Genomic DNA, 12,508 nt, shown 5'->3' with positions numbered 1-12,508 from the left:
TCTTTACATGTTTGTTTTTCCTTTGTGATTACATACTCCTAGCATCTCTCTCTATAGGTTCTAATCTCTTCTTATATGGATACCAATCAGATTGGATTAGGGCCCACCCTATCAGCCTCATTTTAACTGAATTGCCTCATCGAAGGCTCTATCTCCAAATGTAGTCACATTCTGGGAGTTAGGGCTTCAACATACAAATTTGGGGAGACATAATTCAGCTCATAATACCTCATCTCCATACCCCCCCAAATTCATGTGCTTCTCACATGCAAAACACATTAACCCTCCTCCCAACAGCCCAAAAGTCTTAACTCATTTCAGCCTCAATTCTAAATCCTGAATCTCATCTAAATCAAATGTGAGACTCAAGGCATGATTCATTCTGAGGCAAAAATTCCTCTCTAGATGTGAACCTGTTGAAACCAGATAAATTATCTGCTTCTAAAATACGGTGGTAGAACAGGCATAGGTTAGACATTCCTATTCCAGAAGGGGTCATGGGTCCCAAGCCAAGTTCAAAACTTTGCAGGGTAAACTCCATTAGATTTTAAGGCTCAAGAATAATCCTCTTTGGCGGGATGCTCTGTCCCCCAGGCAACTCCACCCCTCTGGCCCTGGGTGATAGGTGATAGCCTGGTCTATTGAAACCTAGGAGGTAGCCCTGCCCTCTGGAACCAAGGAGGAAGAGATAGCCTTGTCTCCTAGACCTGTGCCCGGTGCTGGTGGAATATACGCTATCTTCAAGAAACTCTTTATATATAAAGACCGAGATAGCTTAAAAGCAAATACATGGAAAAAATATACCATGCACACACTAACCTAAAGAAAGCTGGAATGGTTATGTTGCTGTCACATAATAATAAAAAATTCATCAAGAAGACATAATAATCATTAATGTGTATGCACTCAATAACAGAGCTTCAGGATACATAAAACAAAAACCAGTAAGTAAGAAAAATAAGCAAATCTGTAAGTTTAGTTGGTATGGTAGCCAGCTTCTAAAAAGGCAAAGGAAACAAAACAATTCTGGTAAATCTTCAGATATAAGGTTATGCTTCTATAGGCTGGGCAGTTGCAGATAATAGGGTTACGACTCAGGATGAGTCTGAATGGTTCCTGACATCAATAGTAAGCTTATCCAAAGCTACTGAATGGCACTGAGGAAACTGTCTTGGGTTGTCCAATAGATAAATAATCAGCTAAATATATACTAAACATTCTCTATACACATAATACTGTGCTAGGCACTTTAGAAATATAAGACATGGTTCTGGCAGTGAAATAACTTTCCTAGTTGGAGAAATAAGAATCTCAAATATGAAATACAAACTAATAAGCTATGCAGAACTCACTAGAATTCACTTACTCATTTAAGTTACTGAGCAAGTGGTACTTGTTGATGTGGTGCTAATTTTAAGATGAAAATTATATAGTTCATGTCTTTAACAGACAGAAAGGCTAGAATGGAAAGACAGATATGAAAACAAGTAAGTATATGCGTTGTAGGTACTACAGAAACCTTAAAGAGCGAGCGGCACATTCTTCCTAGGGTTTCAGGAATGGATACATAGAAGAAATGATGTTTGAGCTGAGCTTAAAAACTCAGATTCCTATTTAGGTATTGCCCAGGAGACAAAGTAGGGAAGGGCATATTAGGCAGAAGGATCAATATGAGCAAAAGGTCAGAAGTATAAAAACTTTAAGTAGTTTAAAACTAAGTGGTTGGGTATGCTTTAAGGCTAGGATGAGAAGAGATGTGCATTTAATAAACAGGCCAATGAAAGAAAGCCTTGTAGGATAGGATAAGGAGTATGGAATTTATCCATTCTGTCTTCTTCTGTCTCTTATTCATTCAACAAATATTTATTGAGCAGATACTATATGCTAGGCAGTATTCTTGGGATAGACAAGGCTCCTGTCCTGTCCTCATGAGGGTGTTATTGGGGGGTGGTGGTGGCAGGTGGCAGTGAAAGGCACAGGACACACAGAGTTGGATAATACAAATGTCAGCAGCAGAGGGCTCTACATCCCCCAAAACAAAAATGTGAACACACCACACACCCACAAAATAAACCAATGTGCATATTTGGCAATGATTTGGGTCTTAATGTTTCTTCGGCTTCAAAAACTAAAGTAAACCTTGATCATAATACTTTCATGGACCAATCATTTTGTAGTACTAGGGGTCATCTTTCTCAATAGCCTGCACTGTCCCCTTAAATTCTTACTTGTGGTGAGCTGGCAGAAAATTGGTTGGTTTCTCCACCAATCTTTAGCAGCCAAGGAGAAGCTTACAGAAGGTGGTGTTAGTTGCTGTATTCCTTTACGGATGACCTAAGTCCCCTGTTTCTCAGGGTTCCCAGGGAAGCCTGCTAAAGACACAACTTCACACACCTCAAGCAATAACTTCAGTGACTGAAGAACATTCTCAGTCAAGAAGAAACAGATTAACACAATTCATGTATGTGAGCAAAACTCTTTTGATGATTACTGTAGCTTGATTGTAACATAATGTATAATGGCAAGCCGATTAATGAATTCTTGTTTTCATTTATTTAAAACTTTCTGAAAAATTCTTAGTTTGAAATTTCCTATTTTGGTCTCACTCTGGAGATATTTTTTTTCCCTTAGAAAAACTGAGTTAAGTTCATTCAAGCATATTTGAAAACAGAACTAAGCAGAAATACTTTTTTCATTTCAAAGACAACCTGTTATACAAAGAAATAATTTAATGCCAGTTCAATTTTGATATATCACTATGTCAGTGCTTTAAGAAGCACTGTTCTTTTTTTTTTTCTTTTTTAAAGATTTAATTTATTTATTTGACAGAGGGAGAGAGAACGCACAAGCAGGGGGAGCGGCAGGCAGAGGGCGAAGCGGGTTCCCCACTGAGCTGGGAGCCCCGATGCAGGGCTCGATCCCAGGACCCTGGGGGATTATAACCTGAGCTGAAAGCAGATGCTTAACCGACTGAGCACCCAGGCGCCCTAAGAAGCCCCGTTCTTCTGTAAAATTCTGAAGTAAAAGTTTTTGAAATTAACGAGGCATGCATTCCGCTTCCAGTGGGTTTTCAGTTGCATTTTCACTACATGGTTATTAATGTCCTTTAGCTCTTAGGAATCCAATTTCATTCTGTCCTTTACATTCTTCATCCCTCTTTCAAGAAGAGAGAATTTAACATTTCTATGGCAACATGCTAAATTTGAGAGGTAGGCTTTACCTTTACTCATCAAATAAGTAAAGTAGATAACTAATTAGGCTGCTAAATATGTCTACTAAGGCGATATCCATACCATGGAGAAGTAAGTACAGCTCTAAGACTCCAGTCTGCACTTCTTGATCTGTGGGTTGACATTGCTGTCATACCATGGAAGTGTCTGTATTTAACACAATTTTCCTTCACACATTATGAGTAAACAAACAGTGTTAAATAGCAAGGATTTAGCTAGAAAATAGCATATAGATTCAAAATTCCGGAGAATTTTAGTAAATTTACAGCACGAATACAATTAAGTCTCTCAGTTGGTATAATCATGGCCTAGTTAGGGATATCATCAACCCCTCTGTAAACTAGGAACTAAAGGGGCTTAGAGTTAATGTTTTAGAAACTGTTCTATTTCTCTTTTTCTGTGTTTATTCAATCTTTCTTTCCTTCACTCTCCATGTCTGCTCTCTATAGCTATCCTCATCCATTTTTTTCTTTTTAAAAGATTTTATTTATTTGAGAGAGAGAGAGCACGCTTGCAAGCATGAGTGGGTTTGGGAAGAGGGACAATGGGAGAGAGAGAAGCAGATTCCCTACTGAGCAGGGAGCCCAACTCAGGGCTTGATCCCAGGACCCTGAGATAATGACCTCAGCTGAAATCAAGAGTTGGACACTCAACTGACTGAGCCACCCAGGCGCCCCTATCTGCTTCTTTTATCCCCAGTTTTTGTCTCCAGACTAGCCTTTCTTTATTGAACTAAAAAAAAAAAAAAAAAAATCACAATATGAACAAAAGAGAATCATTGGATTTTTACAGGCAACAGTATGCAGAAAATGTATCATGGGGAGCACCTAAACTAATTCATCTAATAGTTCTTTCACTTAAAAACGTAGTATGTTGTAACCCACTATTCCCTAGAGACAACTGTAGTTACTTGCTACTGACTTGTCAAGAATCCTTTATCCAGGGGCACCTGGGTGGCTCAGTGGGTTAAGCATCTGCCTTCGGCTCAGCTGATGATCCCAGAGTCCTGGGATCGAGCCCCACATCCGGCTCCCTGCTCAGTGGGGAGTCTGCTTCTCCCTCTCCCTCTGACCCTCCTCTCTGCTTGTGCTCTAGCGCTCTCTCTCTCAAATGAATAAATAAAAAATCTTAAAAGAAAAAAAAAATCCATTATCCAAGTATCCTTAACTCAGATTTTCCTTCAGTGGCTATAATTATTAGTGGTCATCACTTTTATGAAATAAAGTATGGCATGTTAGCAGACTATCCTTAAGCCTCTCCTTTTTTTCTCTGAAAGATTTATTTTAGAGAGAGAGAGAGAGAGCAAGCACGAGCAGGGGAAGGGGCAGAGTGAGAGGGAGAGAGAGAGAGTCTCAAGCAGATTCTGCGCTGAGCACGGAGCCCAACTAGGGGTTCGATCTTAAGACCCTGAGATCATGACCTGAGCAGAAACCAAGAGTTGGGATGCTTAAGTGACTGAGCCACCCAGGCACCCCAACCCTCTCCTTTCTAAGCAGCCCTTTCTGATACTTGAGCAAGTTACACTGAGGGAAGAATAAAGTGGTACTTCTTGCAAATGGTAATTCCTATTATCTATTGAAGAACTGCCCGTTGCTAACAATCTTGAATCTGAACACTGAACTTCCCAAAGGAGCTCCTATTGCCCCAACCTAAGTAGCAGCTGAATTTTATCAGGGTCTTGTCAAAGTTCAAATGAGAGACTTACCTGTTCCTGGGTCATCTTCTGCAACTCATTCTCCCAAGCTGCCTGGTCATCGTCCAAGTTATAGGAAGCTGGTGGAGTGAGTCCACGAAGTATCAGGGGGTCTCGGTCATGGCAGAGGGCTGTCAGGTGTCCAATATACAACTTTAATTTGCTTCTATTTTGGTCGAGTTCTAAGAGGGGCTGGATGATCTGAAGTGAAAAAATTGAGGAAAGTCAAGGTCATTCTGAAACAAGAAGTTCAAATATCTTCATGCCTCCCAAGTCAAAGAAAACTGACCAAAGACTAAAGCTCCTCTAAGCACCACTGAAATCTTCAGGATTGTAAAAAGATACAGTTCCACACACTTGCACATTTATACTTGTCACACCCATTTCTGGGAGACAGGGAATGTTTGGCTTAGTCTATCAACATGAAACTGAGAGTTTCGTATTTAGGCAGGGGATTAAACACACGACTAACTTGTTTTTACAGAGATGACATTCCTGATACAGAAAGACTCCAGTTACCTCACAATTTCTCTTCCCATTTATTTATGAGTGGTTATAAAAAACTGCTAGTGAAATTTGCTCACTGAAAGCCTGGACAACATATACTTCATGTGTTCCTTCACCTCCTGGAATGGAAGAAAAATTCTGTCTCTGGAGAAGGTGCATGTTTTTCTTGGCCATGAGATGTGATGAGTGAACTCATTACTAAATCTGCCTCATCCTGGCTTAAGCTCCCCTCATTCATTTCACAGAGCTATCCGATATTCTTTTTAAACAGTGATTGATAAATCCTTACATAACACCAAACACCTCACAGCCAAGGACTCTGAAATTCTCTCAGTTGTAACACTCGTTTGATGTTTTTCTTGAAAAACAGTCCTACATTAAAAAAAAAAAAATTTTTTTTTTTTTTTTTTTTTTTGCTATTTCCTTTACCCTGGATGAATAACTATCCCTTGACTCCCTTTGGAAACACGTTAAATGACAGCTGGCTTCTGCCTCAGAATTTCATCTGACAGCCCTCATGACAATACTCTGGTCAGGTACTTGGTAGTTGGTCAAAGCCTGAGGAAGAGTTGGGCCCGATCTCACATCTCAGAATGCTGGAATGTTAGAGCAGCATCTGCTTGATCCACAGCAGCTGTGAGAGCTGCGAAGCCCCACCAAAATGCTGGCAATTCTCAAAATGTTCCCAGGGCTTACAAGGCAGAGGTCTGTACCTGTTGCATGTCACTGGGCTGGCATTTTCCATGCACAGGACACCTCTGACCCACCTCATGAATAAGGAGCTCAATAATCTTCATTTTCAGAAACAAGGACTGGTATTACTTTCAAAAGTGACACCGATTTCTCCCTGGCCTCCTCAGAGGCCCGCTCCTGCTGCTTTCCTTCGTTTCTCTTTCAGAGTTTTTAACGCAGTTTTGTATTTTTTATTATGAAATCAATATTTTACTTTGAAAAATATGGGGAAAAAAGTGTAAAAGAAATAATAAAATAGGCATAAGTGTTCCAACAAGACTAACATTTGCAACACTGATTTTCGTCTTTTTATAAACTTTTATAAATCAGCTTTTAATAGTATCACACTTCATATTTCCCTTGATACATATTGCTTATCCATTTAATGTTATGAGTACTATTCAAACATCACGTATTCCTGGAAAACATGGTTTTTAATGGTTGCTTTATAAATACATCACATTTCCTCTGTTTCTGATGTTATTTCCATGAAATAATTGAGAGTTTAGTCGCTAAAATAATCTTTAGCTTATTAAAAAGATCAGAGTTCAGAGTTTAGGCCTATAGGGTATTACATATTATAGAAATTCAAATACAAACCAGAGAAAGTAAATCAACTTAGCATTATTTTATTTTTTAAACTCACATACACAATTCTTTAAGGATAAAGGTTCAATGCTTAGGTGCTGGTGTGGAAGGTTCTTGGGCTCTGTAAGAGACCCCTAGCAGCAGGCTCATGGTACCAGTTCTGTGCTGGCCTTTCCTACCTATGACAGACATATCGACACTGCCAATCACAGAAGGAAGAGACTGTTTCTTTCTTTCTTTTTTTAAAAAGATTTTATTTATTTATTCATGAGCAAGAGAGAGAGGGAGAGAGGGAGAAGCAGGCTTCCCACAGAGCAGGGAACCCGATGAGGGACTCAATCCCAGGACTCTGGGACCATGACCTGAGCCAAAGGCAGATGCTTAACCAACTGAGCCACCCAGGCGCCCAGGAAGGAATTGTTTCAATAAAGCAGAGGATTTAGAGAGTGAGGAAGTTGGATAACTTTTCATAAACATCATCAATCTCTCAAAAAGAATTATATTTTATTTCTGATCACAAATGCATACTTACTGCAGAAAATTTTATAAAGAATTCTAAAGCATAATCTTAAAAGCAATTTAAAAGCAATATTCCTTTAAATAAATGTATACTTTACACTTTAGTAACTAAACTGCCTAGTCATGGTTCTATTACCACACACCACATCCCTGAGGCCTTCAAGCAATGCAGCCCTATTTCATTTTACATTTTTTTTTTTTTTTTAGATTGGCCTTGTCTTCTTTCACACACACATTGATAACTTCGGGGGCGGGGTTCACTTTTGGGATTTCCACTTATTCCCATTCTGTGTGTGTGTGTGTGTGTCTATAGTTGTTATCACATCTGGGCTGCAAGGCTGAAAAAGCTGGTATCTTAGGTAATAAATGTTTGAATGGGCAAACTGGCATAAAAAAGTATGACCACAGAGGAAGGGGACAATGTGATAAATGGTAGTAATGGAGAAGTCAAATTTCTTATAAGTAAATGGAATTTAGAAAGATACTACCTCACCACTATATAACTTGAGATGAAAAAATTGATGTTTTAGGTCCTTGTTCTTAATCAAAGATAAATTTCAAGCTGATTTAAATGCATTTCATATTGAAGTGCTGATTAAAAAACGAGTTTTTCGCACTCTAGAATTTTTCAAAGTCCAAGTTGAAAAGTTAAAATATGATGGAATTTGACATTTTTTTCCAGGATAAAGATTTATTCCATGTAATAACCCAGATGTCTATACTTTCTTTCCATGCCAAAGGGAATTGCTTTAAAAAAAACAAAACAAAACAAAACAAAACCCATAGAGTTTACTATGTGAAAGCATAAGAAACAGCCCAAATAGCACAGTTCCCAAATCTACCCACTAAAAAAAAAATCACTTTGGCCTCTCTGGGACACATTTAACCACGTCAATCATGTGGGAAATGCCTTTATCTCTTCCTTTTCCTCTCTGACTTGGACAGGCCACTTAGAAAAGAAATTGCATTTCCCACAAGGTAGAACTGCCCCTGCCTAATCTCAAGAGGGAAGAGGGACGCTTGCAAAGTAGAATGAGGATGCCTTACAGGATCCATAAGTTATGTCTTCTGTCCACATACAACCTCAGTACATTGGCAAGAAGTCCTACCAAAAACTATGAGAAATGTGGTCAGGCCACATTAGCTCTATAGCTATACAGAACAATAATTATACACCTTTTTTGGCAAAAAGAAGTTAAAAAATGAACTTGCCAAAACAACTTCTGTTTGTATCAAATATAATGCCAAATGGCAATAGTCCCCCAATCCTATATTTACCAAATTGTTAAGGAAAAGAATTTAAATTGTAAAAAGGGATGAAGAGACCTTTTGATTGATGTACTGATAGCTTTGTTTCTTCTTGCAAGGATTTGCTTATGTACTAGGTTCTCAAACTGACTTCACAGGTCAGTGTTTGATGACATATGGTGACAGAGGACAGTGATCTTCTGAGGTGTTTATTTTAACCTCCTTTCCACTTAAGTGAGATTAGATGGGTAAAGGTCTTTTGGAAGACAGATGAGTTGCTCCTGTATTGTTCGATGTAGATTGTAACTGAAAATTCCACAGTATTCCATTTCTGCAACCCATTTATCTATGATATCTGAACACACTTTCTTAGACCATTTGACTCTTCAATACGAGGATGGAATGTGCAGAGTGAAAGACTCCAAACCAGTCCATTATACAGCCTGCTTTTCTCTTCTTATTCTACTGTTTCCGTGTCAGACATTTACTCTAAGTATGGGTTAGTTGGTTGTAACACATTCTAGGAACTCACTTTGAAACGAATGGTATATCTATATCATAAAGACTGAATGGATAGGTACTGAATATTATTTGGGACTTAAGGTATTTGCTGTTGGGGTAACTAATATTTTGTTGTTTGGAAGATACCATTTTTTAAAAAGCTAACATTTATTGATAATTTACTGTGTTCCTTGTAAATTATTTTTAAATTTACTATGATTCTTCTGTGGCTAGCTGACCGCCCTTAATTGGCTACAAAATCTTTTTGTTCTTCTATCTGCTGCTGAAATCTTCAGAGGCAGGTTCAACTGTCCATACGTTAACGGCATAAATGCTAGTGGTAGTTCTGATTTCTCATTGGGTTACCATCATACTTCTGTCATGTAGGTACATCAAGAAAGTCCCAGAACAACTAACATATTAACTTCCCAGAGACATTACTCTCTTAATTGCATTCTTTTTTTTTTTTTTTAAGATTTTATTTATTTATTTGACAGAGAGAGACACAGTGAGAGAGGAACACAAGCAGGGGGAGTGGGAGAGGGAGAGGCAGGCCTCCCGCTAAGCAGGGAGCCCGATGCGGGGCTCAATCCCAGAACGCTGGGATCATGACCTGAGCCGAAGGCAGGCGCTTAACGACTGAGCCACCCAGGCGCCCCCTCTTAATTGCATTCTTGTCCGGAGGCCCCAGCAGAGAGCTAACTCTGAAAAGTAAATAAGGAAACAAGAAAATAAAATATATCAATCTAGTCTCAAAGTCTTTTTCCCCCTCAAAAACTAAGTTTATCTTCTTGACCAATAACATACCCCAGGATCAGAAAGATGAAGGACGGTGTTAAGTCCCTTCACAAAGGTTTAGAGCTTTGTGTTATGTTCTCACTTAAATACAGCTATTTGGTGAAAGAATAGAGTTGTTTGAAAAATATAGTAATCCTTATAATACTTTGCCTACATTGATTAGATATACTGCATATCAAATGACATATATTGAAAACTAAAAAGTTATCTAATTCACTTAACAAACATTTGGTGAATGTCTCTATGCCATGCCATGTCTGGTTTTAGCTGATGAGAATACTAAGAATAAGGTGTGGTTCTGGTCTACATTTAAAAAAAATCATGAAATAGTGGAACTAATGTGTTGAGGGTATATAAGAATTAAAATGCATAAATTCATGATTTATCTTTAAGTTTACTTTTGAAGTTTACTTCAGGCAAACACTTAAATTGCTAAATAAACCTCTTTGCCTTGATGTGAAGGTTAGCTTAACTTAGTCTTCATACATAAGGTCATAAAATTCAAGTTTTTTATTCTTTTTTTTTTTTTTTTAAGATTTTATTTATTTATTTGACAGAGAGAGACATAGCGAGAGAGGGAACACAAGCAGGGGGAGTACGAGAGGGAGAAGCAGGCCTCCCCGCGGAGCAGGGAGCCCGATGTGGGGCTCGATCCCAGGGTCCTGGGATCACGACCTGAGCCGAAGGCAGACGCCCAACGACTGAGCCACCCAGGCGCCCCTAAGTTTTTTATTCTTAATGGTCTTTGAGACTCAACCTCTTTTCTTTTTTTTTTTTTTAGAGAGGCGGGGAGGGGCAGAAGGAAAGGGACAGAGAGAATCTTAGGCAGGCCCCACGGCCAGCGTGGAGCCTGACATAGGGCTTGATCTTATGACCTGAGCCGAAATCAAGAGTCAGATGCTTAACCGACTGAGCTACCCAGGCACCCCTGAGATCCAACCTCTTAATTAGCCTTCTCATTTGAAGCCCAAACAGAATGACAATTAATGGACTCCCTAAATATTTTTGGTGTTACAGTCCTTACCAATGTTTAACCCTACGAAATAGAAAAAAATACATACATTTGAGAATGGCCTTCATTTGATACTTCTCCGGCAAGAGATACTTTGGACAAAAATATGCCTAGCATGTCTGCACCCTCATAATAACCTATAAAAAAGTCAAAACTTCAGAACAGTTTGTAAGATATACCTATATAACCTCCATCAAAAACCAAACCTTATTGTTAACATTGAGAATCTAGAAAATTTTAATAGCTTTAGACTTAGTTTCTGCTTAGAGGACTAGTCACTGAAAAACAATTCTATAATAGCATAGCTGCCTTCCTTTTAGTGGTAGAGTCAATAAACTTCCAAAATTTCAGGAAAAATTAACAGATAACCTAAAGTTAGAGGCAAGAAACTTAAGGGCTCCAAATCCTGACTTCATTACTACTTTTCATGTATATCTATTTGACTCCCCATATTTTATAGAATGTGACTGTCTTACACTTACCTTCCAAACCAAAAATAAAAATCACGACAAAAGCAAAATAATTCAGAATATTACTTGTGTTATAAATATTTACTAAGTACCTCAAATATGAGTTCTATAGCAAGCAGAATCCCTTTCTCACCCTCCCTTACAGATGACCTATTATTATGACAGTTAATAAAAAATTTGGACTGGCTCTATTAACATTCTCATGACCTTATCTATATACTGGTGACAAAGATTCTCTCTTTAACCTAACTTTAGTTAGGCTCCCCTGAACTCTCTTCTCAACTGGGCCCTAAATTTGGAGCTTCTGTGTTCATCTCTACATTGTCCAGCTTTAGCAAGAATTCTGCTAAATTGGTTTATCAAGAATCTCCCATCCCTGATATTTGATCACCCTCAGTATCTGATCAGGTTCCTCATCCTCCACCATTCTCCAGGTGATGTCTGATCACTCTGGCCTGCCTTCAGCAAGGATCCCATTAGGAGGGTTTAGCCAGAATGTGCCCTTCTCCCTGATGTCTCCTCTTAGTAAGCCTCCATCCACTGACCCCCACCCTGCTCCTGGGCTATAAATTTCTACTTTTCCTTGTTGTATTCAGTTCAAAGATTGTTAAGCACAATCTTTCTCCCCACCGAAAAACTCCATTGCAGTGGTCCCTATACCTATCACAATGGTCCTGAATGAAGTCTGTCTTGCTGTTTTAAAAAGTGAATGGATAATTTTTTTCTTTTGATAATTTTTTTTCTTTAACACTGGGTAAAGGAGAGGAATAGTAAATACTTGGTTATCACTAGGAGTTCAGGTCCAGGGACCACTGGATCACTGAGATGAATAAATGTTAATCAGAAATCTTACCACAAGTAGAAATATCTGGTTCTTAAAGTAAAAACTCTCTTCAAGGGTTTCAGATTTAAAGGGCTTTATGGTTTGTTGAAGTTTAAATGTGTCTATGAAAACTGAAAAAGGCTATGGGTTTTGAAGTACAAACAAAAGTGGGAATAATTTTTTTAAATAACACGTGATCATTTCCTCTTAGTCTTACAGCTCAGAAGTCTGTTGTCAATTTTTCTTTAAGCATATATTACCACTTCAGCAAGACAAAACAAATCATCCCCTACTTGTTGATCCAGACGGAGAGAAAAAAATTCTGTACTCAAAGTCGTAAGGAGATAGGAAACAGGGTACAGAATAAAATGAATCCTGAAATCTGAA

General features: G+C 38.5%; 1 protein-coding gene across 7 annotated transcripts in view; it reads right to left on the bottom strand.

The window, feature by feature from the left end:
• The window catches only part of ERC1 (ELKS/RAB6-interacting/CAST family member 1), a 554,437-nt gene that overhangs the window by 38,946 nt on the left and 502,983 nt on the right, over positions 1 to 12,508 (bottom strand). For all 7 annotated transcript variants that reach the window (XM_035028513.1, XM_035028517.1, XM_035028519.1 and 4 more), the window contains one exon: positions 4,936 to 5,124. In XM_035028513.1, the coding sequence (XP_034884404.1) occupies positions 4,936 to 5,124 (189 nt within the window). The remainder of the gene's footprint in view (positions 1 to 4,935; positions 5,125 to 12,508) is intronic.

The sequence above is a fragment of the Mirounga leonina genome, unplaced genomic scaffold (genome assembly GCF_011800145.1).
Source record: "Mirounga leonina isolate KUSES-001 unplaced genomic scaffold, KU_Mleo_1.0 Mir_201, whole genome shotgun sequence".
In the NCBI taxonomy this organism is placed as follows: domain Eukaryota; kingdom Metazoa; phylum Chordata; class Mammalia; order Carnivora; family Phocidae; genus Mirounga; species Mirounga leonina.
This window is presented reverse-complemented; position numbering and strand designations above follow the sequence as displayed.